The sequence below is a fragment of the Belonocnema kinseyi genome, chromosome 5, assembly GCF_010883055.1.
Source record: "Belonocnema kinseyi isolate 2016_QV_RU_SX_M_011 chromosome 5, B_treatae_v1, whole genome shotgun sequence".
Classification (NCBI taxonomy): Eukaryota; Metazoa; Arthropoda; class Insecta; order Hymenoptera; family Cynipidae; genus Belonocnema; species Belonocnema kinseyi.
This window is the reverse complement of record NC_046661.1, coordinates 46,675,254-46,690,910: the sequence shown is the minus strand read 5'-3', so window position 1 is coordinate 46,690,910 and position 15,657 is coordinate 46,675,254. Positions and strand designations below refer to the sequence as shown.

General features: G+C 30.7%; 2 protein-coding genes across 2 annotated transcripts in view; one reads left to right on the top strand and one right to left on the bottom strand.

The window, feature by feature from the left end:
- The window catches only part of LOC117172556 (trypsin-7-like), a 256,431-nt gene that overhangs the window by 63,230 nt on the left and 177,544 nt on the right, over positions 1-15,657 (top strand). The window lies entirely within an intron of this gene.
- Positions 6,728-15,657, bottom strand: part of LOC117173637 (trypsin-7-like) — a 94,137-nt gene continuing 85,207 nt past the window's right edge. The window contains exons 4-9 of the mRNA XM_033362278.1: positions 12,237-12,336; positions 11,610-11,701; positions 9,633-9,721; positions 9,400-9,532; positions 8,941-9,204; positions 6,728-7,123 (exon numbers count right to left, since the gene is read on the bottom strand). Of these exons, the coding sequence (XP_033218169.1) occupies positions 6,977-7,123; positions 8,941-9,204; positions 9,400-9,532; positions 9,633-9,721; positions 11,610-11,701; positions 12,237-12,336 (825 nt within the window). The 3' untranslated portion in view covers positions 6,728-6,976. The remainder of the gene's footprint in view (positions 7,124-8,940; positions 9,205-9,399; positions 9,533-9,632; positions 9,722-11,609; positions 11,702-12,236; positions 12,337-15,657) is intronic.

Genomic DNA, 15,657 nt, shown 5'->3' with positions numbered 1-15,657 from the left:
ATTCCGATCAAATCATGAGACTTGAACTTGCGGCATTTTCCACATTCATCAGAACTTGGTGTGAAAACCCCGATATTTTTCTTCTCAAATTCTTTCCTATATTTTTCATATCCGAATTGATGATCTGGATTTTTTCATTGTAGTTATTGCTCATTATTTTAATCGTTAAATCACATTGTAAATATCGACGATTTGTAGCATTTACAACGGGATCATGAGAAACTTGAAGATGATAAGAATCTACGTGGACTTTAACCCGAACCTCTTCAGTTCTTTTTAATAACGCTTGTCTTCCACCACCATCAAAAGTATTTGGAGTTCCACCCTTGTATCTCTTACTTTTTGAATGCTCCGTAACCATTCCATCATACCGTACACCGTGAGTATGTTGGAACATTGTTTTGCAGACTGTAGCTCGATGTCCATTCTCTTGAGGCAACGTGCAGATGATCGAAGTGTTTTTTTTTAAATGAATCTTCATTCGAATTAATTATTATGTCGGCATTGACATTAGGAGAAACATTTTTGTCGCCAACGTTTTCAAACCTGCTGTTATCTTCAAAATTATTCAGAGTAGAATTTCCTTTATCACTGCTTTTATTGCAAACTGTAGAGCTGCATAAACTGGGAATATTACTCTGAGGACTTGTATTTTCTGCTACAGACACATAATTTGAAGTGAACTCTACGTCTTCTTTTAAAGGTGTAAATTCATAGATATCATTAATGTCAAAGATTTTTCTTTCTTCTTCATTTTCTGAACTTATAAATTGACCTATGACAAGAGGAGCGTCAACTGGTTTCATCTTATTCGGGTTATTTGACTTTAACTCCAAGAAATTGTGAACAGCATCCATTTCTTCTGATAACTTCATCTAATAAAAATTATTTTAAAAATCTAACATCTTTTATGAAATGATACGAAACAGGTTAAAAATGTTAAAATTAAACGAATCATTTGACCTGAGCAAAACATGGTGTGGTTTGGCATCCATAAGAAGTACAATAATAAATCTGAAAACGGTTAATGTCTCCTTTTCGTTCTTTAACTTAAAAATTCAAAAAGAGTTACATATGTGCCAAATTAATATGGAGAATTTTTTGTAAATAGTTTCTTTTGGCCTATATTCCTTTTTCAGTTAATTGCACATTAAAAAAATAATACTTGTCAAACGTGAAATTTATTCAGTTTGAAGCGAAGCCCGTGTAGGAATCCAATCAGGGATCCGACCGGGTCCCAGCCGGATAGCCCCTTTTTAAGCCGGGCGCTGGTCGGGGAATCCGGTCGGGATCCGGCTAAAAACGTCATGGTAAACTGGTCAGATCCCGGCTTCAATACCGGCCGGAATCCGGTCGTGTAATTCGGCCAAAAAGCGGTTAAGAAATGTTGCTTCAGGCGAGAAATTGGTAAATGGTTTTGTCTTTTAAGTTTCATCGTAAAGATTACGGTGAACTTTAAAAGTCAAATGATGTGAACCAATTCTGGCAAGAAAATTGGAGTAGAATTCTATTCCCTGAAGATAGAATCTAATAGCAATTTGGAAGCCACGTGGTGATTTAAGGTTAGGAAGGAAGAAAGTAAAAACTGTATACACAAGACTATATTTTAATTAAAAATAATCATGATTCGCGCACTAAGTGGGGGTTTTAAACTAATTACTGAAATATTGATAATTTTAATCACGAGTCTCGATTTTATTTGCGAACTTCGAAGAGATGACGGGACGTGTGTGCAAGGAGCATCCTCATTCCATGTGTGAAACTAAAAATTACTGAGTGTTTATGCAGACGACAGACACAGCAGGCGCTATATATGGCGGTAAATTTGAAATTGTACAGGCTAAACATTGTCTAAATATAGAAAAGTTTATAAAAATTGTATCATTTCTGTTGTTGTACATAGCAGAATCGATAATAGTTTAATTTACAATATTAAATTATTCGAAAAAATTCAACGCTTTTCTTTAAGAATTTAAAAAAGCTCAGTTGTGTTTCACTGATCTAATAAATCTTTAAATTATAATTTTAAAATGATAATTCATCTAGCATCCATAATTATGTCTTTGATAATATCACGGATCTTAAAAAAGATATCTCAAGAACGTTTTCTTATATGTGTACTTAACTGAATTTAAAAATCATGCTTTTCCACACGTATAAATATTCCGGTTTTTTTAAAATATAAGATTTAAAATAACATAATGTCAATAACACGATAATTACTAATTAAAATCCTGAAATATTTGTAATTGTACCATATGCATGAATCATCTAAATTTGCTGTATGATTAACAACAACATATGAATCATAAATTATTTTAATACATAACCGATTACATTTTTTACATTTAGTTGCGATGTCAAACAAAACTTCTTTTTTTACTTGGCTGGAATTAGTCGATTAATTTCAGCATCGAATTCGAAATTATTAAATCCCTAAATTGTTATCTTTAAATATGTACATCTATATTAAAATAGCCCAGTTTTTTGCTTGTCAATAAAGGTCAGCTTAAAAAAGAGTTCAGTTTGAAGTTGGTCCTTATCGACAAGCGACAAAGAAGGCTGTTTTAAGATGGAAGTACACAAATATTGAAAATTCTGCAAAATCCTTGGGTTAATTGAAAATTACACTTCTTGTTTTTCCCAAGTTCATAGATGTAAGAAGGTTTTCATTAAAAAGTTTTTTTTTAATCCTCATCAGACAAAGAAAAAAATAATATTTAAATCCCTTTCAACACCGATCAGAAACTCCAAACTTCACCTACAATAAATAGAAAACACAATTTTCGTTGGACGCATTAGAAGGCGCTCCAAAGCATGAAATTTGGAAAATTTGGAAGGATTGTTTACAGCAGCACTGGTAAAAAATAATTTTTTAATTTCTTTATTATGATTTTATATTTTTTAATTGATAAGATTTGGATAAAGTGGTACTTTATGAATAAGAGATGTATAATTGTGAAAAATGCTACTAGATTTGGAAATTTCATGCTTTTAGAGAACATTCTAATGCGTTAAACAAATAATGTGTTTTAATTTATGTGAGGTTACGTTTGGTCGTTATGATTAGTTTTGAAAGAGTTTGAAGTTTTATTATTTTCACTAGCCAATCGAAGATTCAAAGCGATGATTCAGAAACCATTTCTTACTTAAGGTTTTAAATAATATTACTTAACACTTCGTCCAATGTTTTACTTTTTTCCAGGGGCGAAATATATTAAAACAGAAATATGGAAATAGACTTATCTCAACAAGTACATCTCTTAGTAAATGATGTAGGGTTGTTGATTCAGATTTTTATGCAAGCATTCGACCAAAATCATTTTACTATAAGTAGACTCGAAACACGTCAGTTTTCGTGAAACAAAAAGCTAGTAAGTAACGTGTTATAACATAGCAAGTCTTGTAAAAATTTTCTTATAAAACAGTGAAACATGGTATTTCCATATTTCCAAAGGAGAACCTCAAGTCCAACGACTTACTAGGTTCTGTACACAACCCAGGGACTTTCCAGGTTTTTCTTAAGCAATTAATTGTGTATGTTGCTACTTACTAGGTATTGTAAAATTGAAAAGCTTTATTTATTAATTAACCACCAACTTTTTTATCAGGGTTCCGAATGAAACTTTCGTTACGTTACGTTACGTTGTGTTATATTTGAACACAACAAGACTTTTGTTATTTCAATTGTTGATATCGCGATGTGAAACGAATTTCAGCATTACTTTTGTTTTGTTACGTTATAAAACAGATGAAAGATAATGAAACAATATCTAGTTCATGTTATTTGAATAACTAAAAAATACTGGAAACCTTAAATTATACCAGTAACTAAATAATATTTTACAATATTAAGATTACAGTTGCTTCGGATGTATGTGACTTTCAACCGTCCGTCAAAGATCGGAGGTCTTTCTTACGAGGTCTGGGGCCACTCCGCAGGCCTTTCTCTGGAGCTGCAGAATATTTACCACGTGCCTCAAACAGATTCTTCGGGGAATTTTAAAATCTGTAAAAAAACTCAGGCGCTCTACAGAATTTACCAGGATACTCAAACATATTGTTCGAGGAATTTGCAGACCCTGCTTTCCTGCGAAGGCTAAAACCAGTTTCTGAAGAAACAAGGATGGCTCAAATTTTAACATTCTTCAGAAGCATCTAGGTTCTAATACTTTGGAGGAATCAAAAATTCGTAATTATAATATATAAATTTTGAGACCCTATGTTATTATCAAGGCTAAAATGGGTTTCAAAAAGGCGAAAATAGTTCAAGATCCCTAGGTCGCTTGCTAGGTCTAGTTTTAACATTCTTTAAAGGCATTTAGGTACTAGCCTTCTAGAGGCGTCTATAGGTCGTAATTATAAGAACTACGACAAACCTCGTGCTCTAGAGAATTTACCAGAATACTGAAACATATTCTTCGAGGAAATTTGAGACACAACGTTCCTGTGAAGGCTAAAATGCTTGACCCAGAAAGCGAGGATGGCCTGGGTTTCCCAGGTAGCTTAACAGGTCGAATTTTCCCATTCTTCGAATGCATTCCGATATTCGGAGGTATCTGAAAGTCGTAATTATTTCTGTTGCCTACATGTTTTACCGAAATTTGCTCACATCAGCGCCACGCAGTAGACAAGATCAGAATTATTCTCCTAACCTCGATGAAGCTTTCGCCGAAATATGTTTAATTTGAACAAGTCTTACCTGCAACATATTTAAACTTTTGTTTTTTCTGTGTTCTTTTAAATCTGATATCCCGATTTAGAACTCGAATTTACTCATACTTTTTCGTTTTCTCATTGCTTCTAAGAACGCCGTAGCAGACGACAGCTTTTATTCCATCGTAGGATAAACTTTCGCCAAGTAGCATGTAAACGTTAAAAGCAGGAACTGCTCCGAAGACGATCAGTAGCGTAACTAGAGACATAGTTTACGCCTTTTTGAATTTTATTTTATAACAAAAAACCACTCCGCTGTTATCTATAATAATAATAAATATCGAATAATAATATTGAAACGTCGTTTTCGAAATTTTAAATATTCCTTCAAGTCACTTCAAACTACGGATGGACCTAAAATTTTGCAAAACATAACTCAGTACAATAAGTGTAATATAATCTATCTTATAAAGGCTTTATTTTCATCAACTTTTACGCATTAAAATATAATCTCTTTATTCTAATTACTCTTCTTTGTTCCTACAGCCGATTTTCGAAAGCCGTGAAATTATAACCTCAAAATTGTTCGTCTATTGTAAATAATATTTTTTGCATACGTTATATGTTAAAACTCAATATATTTAGGAGCAAGTTTGTATATCTTGTTTGTAGGGGATTTTTCAGTCATTCAGTGGGGTGGAGTGAGAATAAAAGATTTCAGAAATAATTTTGGCATTTGAGAGGTATGTAAAAAATTGTAAAACACACTTCCTACACAAAATATTTCCTACACAAAGTTTTTCCTACACAAAATTGTTCCTTTACCCTATGACTTATTTTAATCTTTTTTTTTACAACTTCGAATGAGTAAATAAACACCTTCTCCCCGGGACTACCCCTGGAGAAGCCAAATCTTATGATCAGTTTATTCTCAACAATCAGGAAAATAGTGGCAGAATCGTTACCTAATAACTCACCAAAAAAGAGTACGACGATCGAGATGTATTTTCGTATTGAGTGGACTGAACTAAAAAAAGTAAATGCGAGTTCCGCTTGCATCTCTGATGAAATTCATCTCCGTTGGAACGGACTTTCTGTTTTAGACACTTAATACAAACAATTTTAATCCGTCATGCTGCTTTTACGTTCATTTTCGATCTTAAATTTTCCGCCAAGACAGGCTGACTTTACGTTTATCTCAATGTCATAAGTTACGTTACCTAATGAATTTAAGACAATCCTGAGAATAAGTCTAATTGAATTAAAAATTTTTCTTTTTACTGTGCACATTCTAATTCTTCTTAACCTTTTTGTATCTTCTTTTTCCTATATGCCCAATATCTGTTCCATTATCCCTGCCGCTTTTTTTATCCTTGCCTTTACAGAAGCTTTATGAGCTCCATTTTTTTTCAAGGTATATCCAAAATATTTAGACTTCTTCATTTCTACTAATTCTACTCCCTTCCATACCGTCCATTCTTTTTCTCTTTCGCCTCCTTTTCTAAACCTCAAAAACTTAGTTTTTTCTATATATAAATAACAATTTAACCAAAGCAGTAGTATTTTCAATCAAATATTTGAACTTCCAGGCCTAAAGGACGAGGTTTTTAGAAGCAGTTGAATTTTCAATTCAGCAGGACCTCTTCTGTGAACTTTATTATAAATACAGACAAAGCAAGCAACTAAAAATATAAAGAATAAGAAAATAGCAAATGATTCACTTTGTTCTTTTATTTTCTTTCAAAGTCTTGTTATATGACTGACACGGTTCCACACAAAATTTTAAGAATAATGATTGATGAAAATGTATAAAAATAGGTTTTATTTATGCTTAACATAGAGTGATTATTTGATTAAAGACTTAAAACAGTGAAGGTTCAAAGCATAGACAGTAAACAGTATCTAGGGAAAAGGTAAAATTGTACTGGATTATAAATTTTAAGATAAGAAAAAAAAGTATGACGAAATATATAGATAAAATTCAGAAAAGTTTAGTGATATACGAAAAGAAATAAAAGAGAATAAGAGATGTCAAAGTAAAAATCTGTAAATGAAAATATAAATATATATGCATAAGTTAAGTATCTCAGCAGTAGTACGACTCCTGAAATGTTTATTTTTTTGGCTTCAAAATTTATTTTTATCCAGTATAATCTTGACATTTTTAGGCCCTGCGGGAAAGGTAATACGTATGTGTTCAGGGGAATCGTCAGAGAACAGGGAGGAACGAGGAAAAGCGAAGAAAAAGGAATAGGTAGTGCGCGCTGTAGAAAAAAGGAAAGAAGAAAAGGGTCTTGTTTTAACGGATGGGGATTGACGTTCACAATCCAGTCTTGTCAGTGATCCAGGAGCGGACTGCAGCGACACGAGTGTAAACTCCGGGGTACTTTGGTTGTGCACAGCGATATCCCCAGGACACAATTCCGATGAGTCTTCCATCTTGCACCAGTGGGCCACCGCTGTCTCCCTGCAGAAAAAGATCAAACTTTAAATGCCTAGCTAAGCCAACCTCGTATATAAATTCCAGATAAGTATTCCATTTAGAGGTAAAGAAGATTTTCGTCAGATTAAAGGCTGATTTTGTATAGATAGGTCAAATCTCAAACTTATTATGCAACCCAATATGAATATCGATATTATTACTTCCGAAATTATTTACCGGAAAAAAGCAGTTAATGAGAAGGAATTAGTAGCTGTGAGTATAATAGTGAGTCTTTAGAATTTTCATCACAAAAATAATGTTTACAACTTTTGCGCACCGATCAAGTATTTGCGTAGAGAATTTTTTAGTTTTTGTAAATGGAACTATATTTAACATTTTAAAATAGAATAACGCATATTGATGGGTTAACCAATATACATTTTGATCTACATTTGAAGTCAAGAATTATAGAATTCAAAAGAACTCGAAAAATTATAAAGGGAGCAACATTTTTCAATATAATTTTTAAAACGAATCTAAATATTTTAAAAGAAAGCAAAACATTTCAATAGAGTTCAAATAATTAAAAAAAATTCAAACGCACTCAATGATTCCGAAGAATTTAAAAGATTCAAAGATTTTAAAGAATTTAAAGAATTCAGAATTCGAAGAATTTATGAAATTTAATCAAATTCAAGAGAATTAATCAAATTTAAGATAATTCAAAAGAATTAATCAAATTCAAGAGAGTTCATTCGATACGATAACATTCATGTAATTCGAAAGAATTCAGAGGTTAGGGAATGCAAGAAAAAGGTTTTAATCAAATTCTAGGGATTAAAAAGTATTTAAACAATTCAGAGAATTTAAACAAACCAAATAATATCAAGAATTCAAAGAATTAAAGTTAATGCAAAAAATTTAGATAATTGAGAGAAATTAATATAATTCCGAAAATTTAAGGGAATTTATGTAAATGGAGGCGATTCGGGGAATTTATAGAATTTTGGGGACATTCTATAAATTTAACATAGTTAAGGGAATTAAATGGAATTTATAGGAATTTAGGTACTCAAGGGAAAAGAAGTATCTCAAGTGAATTGTATAGAATCTAGAAAATTTGACAGAATACCGACAATTGGATGGAATTTAAAGAATCTGATCGAATTAGTTGGAATTCATTGAACTGAATAGAATGTAAGAGAAATCAATTTAGGTTTTCAAAAGAATTCAGTGTAATTAAAATAATGTAGAGAATTTAAACAAATCAGAGAAATCAAAATAGTTTACAGAATTCAGAAGGATTCAGAGGATTCAAAAGAATTCGGGGAACTCAAAAGAATTCAGAAATTTCAAACGAATTCATAAAACTCGAAATAATTTACAAAATGCAGAAAATTAAAGAAAAAAATTTAAAGAATTTATCAATCTCAGAAGAATTTAAAGAATTTAAAAGAATTCAAATATCCAAATTAATTCAGAAAATTAATAAGAATTCGGGGAAATCAAAAGGGTTCACAGAATTCAAAAGAATTAAGAGAATTTAAAAGAATTCAGGGAATTCGAAAGAAGTTAGAGAATTTACGAGACTTCGGGGTATTTAAGAAAATTAAGGAAATCAGAGAATTCAACAGAATTCATAAGAATGAGAAAACGCAAAAGAATTCATGAGAGTTCAAAACACTTAAGCGAATTCAAGAGAATTAAATGGAGTTAATTTTTTTAAAGAATTAGATGAAGCTCAAAACAATTAAAGAGAATTAAAAAGAAATTAAAGACACTCGCAACATCGTATACTTCTGGGAGAGCCTAACTGTGCTTTTTCAGAAAAACTGAGGTAAAAAGAGAAGTGCCTAAATCACCTGGCAGGCATCTCTTCCTCCACTTTTGATGTACCCAGCACATATCATTCTGTAAGTTATGAGTTCTTCGCCATAAAGTTCAGCGCACTTTGAACTTGAAACGAGTGGCACTTTGACCTCCCTCAGACGTTTGCTAATTGACCCAGAGTTTCTTTGAGTACCCCAACCGGTCACAGTGGCCATGGTTCCGCTGGTGTAAGTCTCTTCTTCTGTAGGCAAGGAAATCGGTCCAATTCCACTTTTATATTTTATTGGTTCTTCCAGCTGAAATCAGAAAGCACCAACGGTGAAGAAATCGGACAAAAAACGATGCCAATGAAATCGGTATAATAAAGTTTCTTATTGTGCTGCAACTATATTTTTATCTTCGCTTGATGCCTGTTGAGAGGAAAGGCAGAATAGAACGGTTCAAATGGTCAAAAATATTATGGAAGTTAATGCTGCGATAAAAAAAACTACCTTGAGTGCTGCAATATCGTAGTCGGTTGACTCGTAATTCTCATGAACAATTATCTCACTGACATCAACGTTATCCCCAAATCCATCGATATATGATGAGCCAGCTTTTATTGAATAGTCACTTGCAGATGACCTAACAAAGTTTTTTAAAGAAGTTAATCTTACATGTCATAACTTTCGAATAGTTTATTTGAAATCACAATATTATGCCAATTAAGTTAAGTGGTTTTTACCCTACGACACAGTGAGCTGCTGTCAGAATCCACTCCTCGCTTACGATCGACCCACCACACACGTGCTTTCCTTTATACCTGAGGGACACCTGTAGATGTAGAATTTTCCTCTCAAATAAAATTTTGTCATTATGTAATTATATATGGTTTAATGATTATTAGGATAAAACGTTTCAGAGTAATATCACAAGATAGACTTTATAATTGAAATGAGATTTAATGCAGATTTGGTTTTTATATTATTTTTAATTTTAGTGCAATTTTGAAATGTTAACGAAAAACCTACTCATTTTATAGTCAAATGAAAAAGTGAAGCGCAGTAATAACCTTTTTTTATGAAGTACCATTTTACGTTACTTTTATTCTATCAAATTACCATTTCATTACATTTTTATTTTTCCGAATTACCATTTGCCCGAATTTGTATTATATCTCTTCATTTCTCTTGGTTTCCCCTGAATTCTTTGAATTCTCTGAAATTTTGTTTATTATTTAAAGTTTTGTATTTTCTCTACTCTGAATTTTCTTTGAATTCGTTTGAATCCCTTAAATAGCTTTGTATTCTTTAAATTATTTTGAACTCTTCAAATTCTGTTAAGGTAAATGACCCATTACTCGTGAAGGTCCCATTAATCGTAAAACTTGGTTATAATTCGAATAAATAGTTAAAAAATTATGTTGAAAGTAACATTTAATGATAAAACCCACATATTTTAAGCATTTTATATTATCCAATAGAAATTACATTCATCAAAATTAATTAAAGAGCCAGAAAATTGGCATCTCGATTACGGGGACTAAAGACACGGATTACTGGACCGTTTACCTTAAATTCTTTGCACTTTTGGATTTTCTTTTTAGTTATTGAATACTAATGTAAATCAAACCTTCTAGTTCTTAGACTTTCGATCTATAAATATTTCCGCTCTCCGTAATCTCTACTTCATAAAAGAATCATGCAATCTCTGTTTTATCTTAGTAACTTAGTTGAAGCATGAAATGATCAAATTCCCGAAATTTTCAAATTCATCAAATTATAAAATTTTAAAATTGTTCCAAGCGACATGCTTACATTAGCGAAAGTTTTCAATTCATAACATTATAAAATTCCCGAAATTAGTGAATTTCTAAATTTTCAAATTGCCAAATGAAAATAAAACTACCAAAAATTTTTATTCCGAAAATTTAAAAACTCGAATATTTAAATACATGAAATTATAAACCTTCCAGAATCTTCAAATTCGTGATAAAATCACATTCACGAAATTGTTTAAGTTATCAATTCATCAAATTATTAAATTCCCGATGTTATCGTATCCCCGAAATTATCATATTTTCAAAACTCGTGAATTCCTGCAATTTCATATTTCTGAAATTTCAAATTCTCGAAATTTTATAATCTCAGAATTTCATATTCCTTAAAAATATAAAAACTGGCGATTATGCAAATTCTACAAAATAAAGATATTGAATTATTTAATAATTTTGTGAATTTTAAAATTCGATAATTTACTATTTTTAGAAATTTGAAAATTTTTAGCAATTGACTGAACATTCGTGAAAATCATAATGATGAAAACTGGCAATTTAAAAAATAAATCTTAAGCCCAAAATTTTTCAGTAATAAAAATTATTGCGAATGACACTTTAAAAATACAAATTAGATCAAACGGTAACTCACAAAATTATGAAGAAAAGGTAATTGCTTTTTGGTCATCTGAAGATTTATAAAACAAAAGTTAGGTAACATATAATTTGGTAAATATTCACGAGACTATTCACGTCTGAATTTAAAAGGCCTTTAAGTTTTAGACCTTCTTGAAATTCACAATGACATTATTCTACACGTTTTGTAATTTAGGATAGGCAGGACCCCTCAACTGTTCTAAGTGTCGGTAAATTCCGGTTGCAGGTATCCCCCTCGTAAACGTAATTTCTTAATCTATTGATATTGCAACATTTGTTTTTTTTTTATACCTGATGTGGATGATTTTCTATATCAGCTGCAAAACCCCCTACTATTCGACCCCCGTCATCAGTACCGTCTATATCAATAATATCCTCATGGTCTATTAAAAAAAACACACACACAACAATATTATTTTATATATTAAGTATCACTTTTGCTCTCAGTTTAATTTTATTCAATTACATTTTAAAGAATTTATTCTAAATTTCTTCTTAGGCATGCACTAACTTTTTTATGCTATTTAAAATATTTTTCTTAAATTTAAGGAACAAAGTTTGAAATGGGTCCACGAAAACTTATGGTTTATCTGATTCAGAGAAATTTAATTCAACTAATCTTACTATTTCTCTTCAAGTTCTAAAAATTTTTAAATATATGAATGTGGGAACTTAAAAAATATTTAAGGAGCAATTCCTATATGAAATTACTTTCAATTTTGAGATGAATGCTTAAGCTAATGAAAACATAATTGGGGTTTCAAAACATGATCTCAAAATTTGGTCTAAATTGATATCCATATTCTAGGAAAAGTTTTTGATGAACTATTGGAGCAAACTTTTTCACAGTTGGTGCGAACTTTGAAAAGTAATTCTACTTGAAGCACTCGCGGAAAAAAATACGAACAAATTACCAACCGATGAGCGAGTTGAACTGTGCAAGGGCGCACTCCGCTAGGAGTACCGATAGAAGAACCCGGGTGTACATAACAAGATTTCTCAAACGACTGTCGACCCGCTAAGAAAGGCAGTTCTCTTTTAAATATCCAGGTTAATTGAGTTCCTTCCATTGTCGACTACAGGGTAGAGAAAAACGTGTCCGGCCATTCAGATAAGAATGGTCTGGATCTCCCTAACGCCATGACTCGAAGCAAACTTCAAGAATAGCCACAAAGTGCAAGAAAAGACGAAAATTAAAAATTAAAAAATTAAATTTTTGAAAAAAAGACTCGAGCTACAAAAAATGCAAGGAGAATAGCTGTGAATCTAAAAAAAGAATTATAGATTTATTATTAATGATTTTTTTATAAAACTCTTTGTTCTTTTAATGTAAAATATAAAATTAACAATAACAATTTTTTTAGAGAAACAACACAAGGTATGGACAAAATGAATGAGCAAATGTTGCTTAGTCAATAAAGATCCACTAATTTTCCATCGATTATTTTTTAATAGGATGTGTACTTTTTGTTCAAATCGTAAAACATAGCCTTAAAAATAAAAAACTAAGTTTTTGGAAAAACTACACGCAGTTCAATAAAATGTTAATTAAAAGCATTATTTTCTAAAGGATGCGCACTTCTATTAATCATAAAAATAATACCTTAAAAACACATTTATTTAAATTTCAATGCATATTATGAATTATAATAATTTAAATTTATTTAAATAATACACTTTTCAGGGTCATCTAGGACAAAAATCAGTTTAAATTAAGAAGCAGCTATTAAACCGGTTACGCAAATTAATATAATATACATCTAACATCACGTTTTTGAATATAATGAAGAAAGGTTCACATTTTGGACAAAATCGAGTGCAAAGCACGAGATACGTGATGAGAATGTGTTCTTTAATGCTAGAGGAGCTTTAATAAAAGAGAATTGACAAATGTCAAATAACATTTGTCGATGCCTTGGTTTTTAATTTTAAATAGACTTCGCATAAATATGAAAGAAATGCGAAAACTGAGAGCGTACACTGAGGTAAATACATAATCGAGCGCGAAGCGCGAGACCCAACAGTCACGCGCCGTAGGAGCGCTCAAACTTGCAACCCACGCCAAAGAGTAACTGTTAGTAAGAAATAATGGATATAGACTTAGAAAAAAAAAATATATATATATATGTTTTGTATTTAATTTTTTTTTTAGAAATATATTTGAACATATTTAATAACATATTAGTTTGTAATATACAAAATGTATTATGTCTTAAAATCGTTTTAATTTATTATGAGAATTGTATAAATAATAACTAATTATCATAAGTGGAACATACAGAAACAACATATTAAATTATAGACGATTTTTGTTTTATTGATTTTTTAAATAATGTCTGTTGGCCATGTTTTCCTTAACCCCATTTGTTATTTACTATAATTAAATTTGTAACCCCGTGTTGTACGATGTAAATGTTTATTTATATAACATTAAAAAAGATTTTTACCACATAATAAAAAGCTTTTTCGTAACAGACATTATTGAATGAATTGTTCAAACAGAATAAATATTTTTATCCCAACATTAACCATTTGACTTTATCAAATTAGTCTGCCCATTAAGCTTGATAGGTTAAAAAAATTTTCATGACTTTATAGGTTGTTTATAAATCTTCATGTTATGACCCTTTTTCGTTTCTAATACCATTCTAATAATAACTTACAAAGATTTAAAGACAAAATAATTTTTGATCCAGCAAACTGATATCCTGTTGGATTTGTTTAAATAAATTGTTTTTGATAATTAAGTAAAATCTATAACATAATATTTGTGATTTGTTAGTCTGTCTTCATTAGTTCTGACAAAAAATTACTTTATTCATTTGAAACCACCATGTTATGAGCCTATAACGCCCCTAGAAAAATGAGCCTTAGATAGTCCTTTACCGAATATTATCAGCTGCTGATAGTTTATTAGTTTGAACCACTGAAAATTTCACGCCATACGAGATTACCAATTACAGCCAAAACAGCTGATTGCCATATAAATCGTATCTTTTTATCTACAATAATAGAATTCGTGAAACATTCAATTATCTTCAATTCATCTTCATTTTTCGGCAAATTGTCGTAAACTCCTTTGATTTCATTGAAATTTCAAAAAAAAAAATTCTCCAGTTTTAATTAATAAAAGCGAATATTGTGCCTCTATTTCGAGCGTGACGTAAATCATGACTTTGTTTTTCAAATTATTTTATGTACTCAGGGAGCGAGGACTTTTTATGCCTTGTGTATTTTCTCAATAAGACTTGCAAGCGAGCTAGCAGGTATCGAAATAAAAAATGTAACTAAAATGTTAAGAATACAGGTAATGAACATCATTTATAACCTATTTTTTATATGTGACAGGCTCTGAGGAAAGGGGTTTATTACCGAAAATTCATTTTTTGAGAAACAATTTTCATGTAAAAATGTAAGATTGCAACATTCTAAAAACGTGAAAATCACAAAATTGGTATTTTTAGACATTAGACTCCTTTCCTCGGAGTCGGTCACAAACATAAATATTTTTGACATTCTTTATCTTTCAACTTTGCGTTCAGGGAACAAAAAAAATACAACACTGCTGTGATTTTTATGAAATGTTAAAATAATACAAATAAATATTTGACAAAAAAATGGATAGATTAGCTTGTATTATACTTATATTTTGAATTTTTTTACTTTTAAAATACTCTGTACAAATTTACGAGCCAATTTCCCTATTAAACCTCAAAACTCCAAACTTTTTCACCCGAGTTCTCTGAAAAAATTTCAGATAGGTCTGTGTACTATTTTATTTTAGATTATTTATCAGTTATGAATGAAAGTGACAGGACTCTTGTTAAAAATGATATATTGCTTATGTATCAAACAATGTTGGAAATAATTATATGCAGATCTTGGTATAGTTCGAGAAGAAACCGAAACGATTGAATAGTTTCGGAAATTACTTTCAATCAGAAACTTCTACCGGAACGGGTTAAGCCACTCCACGTATAACTAAAAAATTTCATATCATCAGTATTGATAAATTTTGACATGTGTTATTCAAAGTATTTGAGACACTCTGCAACTGATTATTATACTTGTTTTATAATCATATCATTTATGCGTAATTAGGTAAGAAGACAAAGAAATATTCAGTCTAATTTCAAAGTCATAAACACCAAGCTAATTTATTGGTCATTAAAAGATAGTTTGCCTATTTCCCTTCATATCTTAGTTTTAATATGGTCGCGTAAGATGGCATTTAAATTCGTCATTAAATTACGATATAATTTATATACGTCATAGTACATAGTACACTATTACATTATGCGTCGAAAATGATATGATAGCTGCTTCTAATATTTTAGCA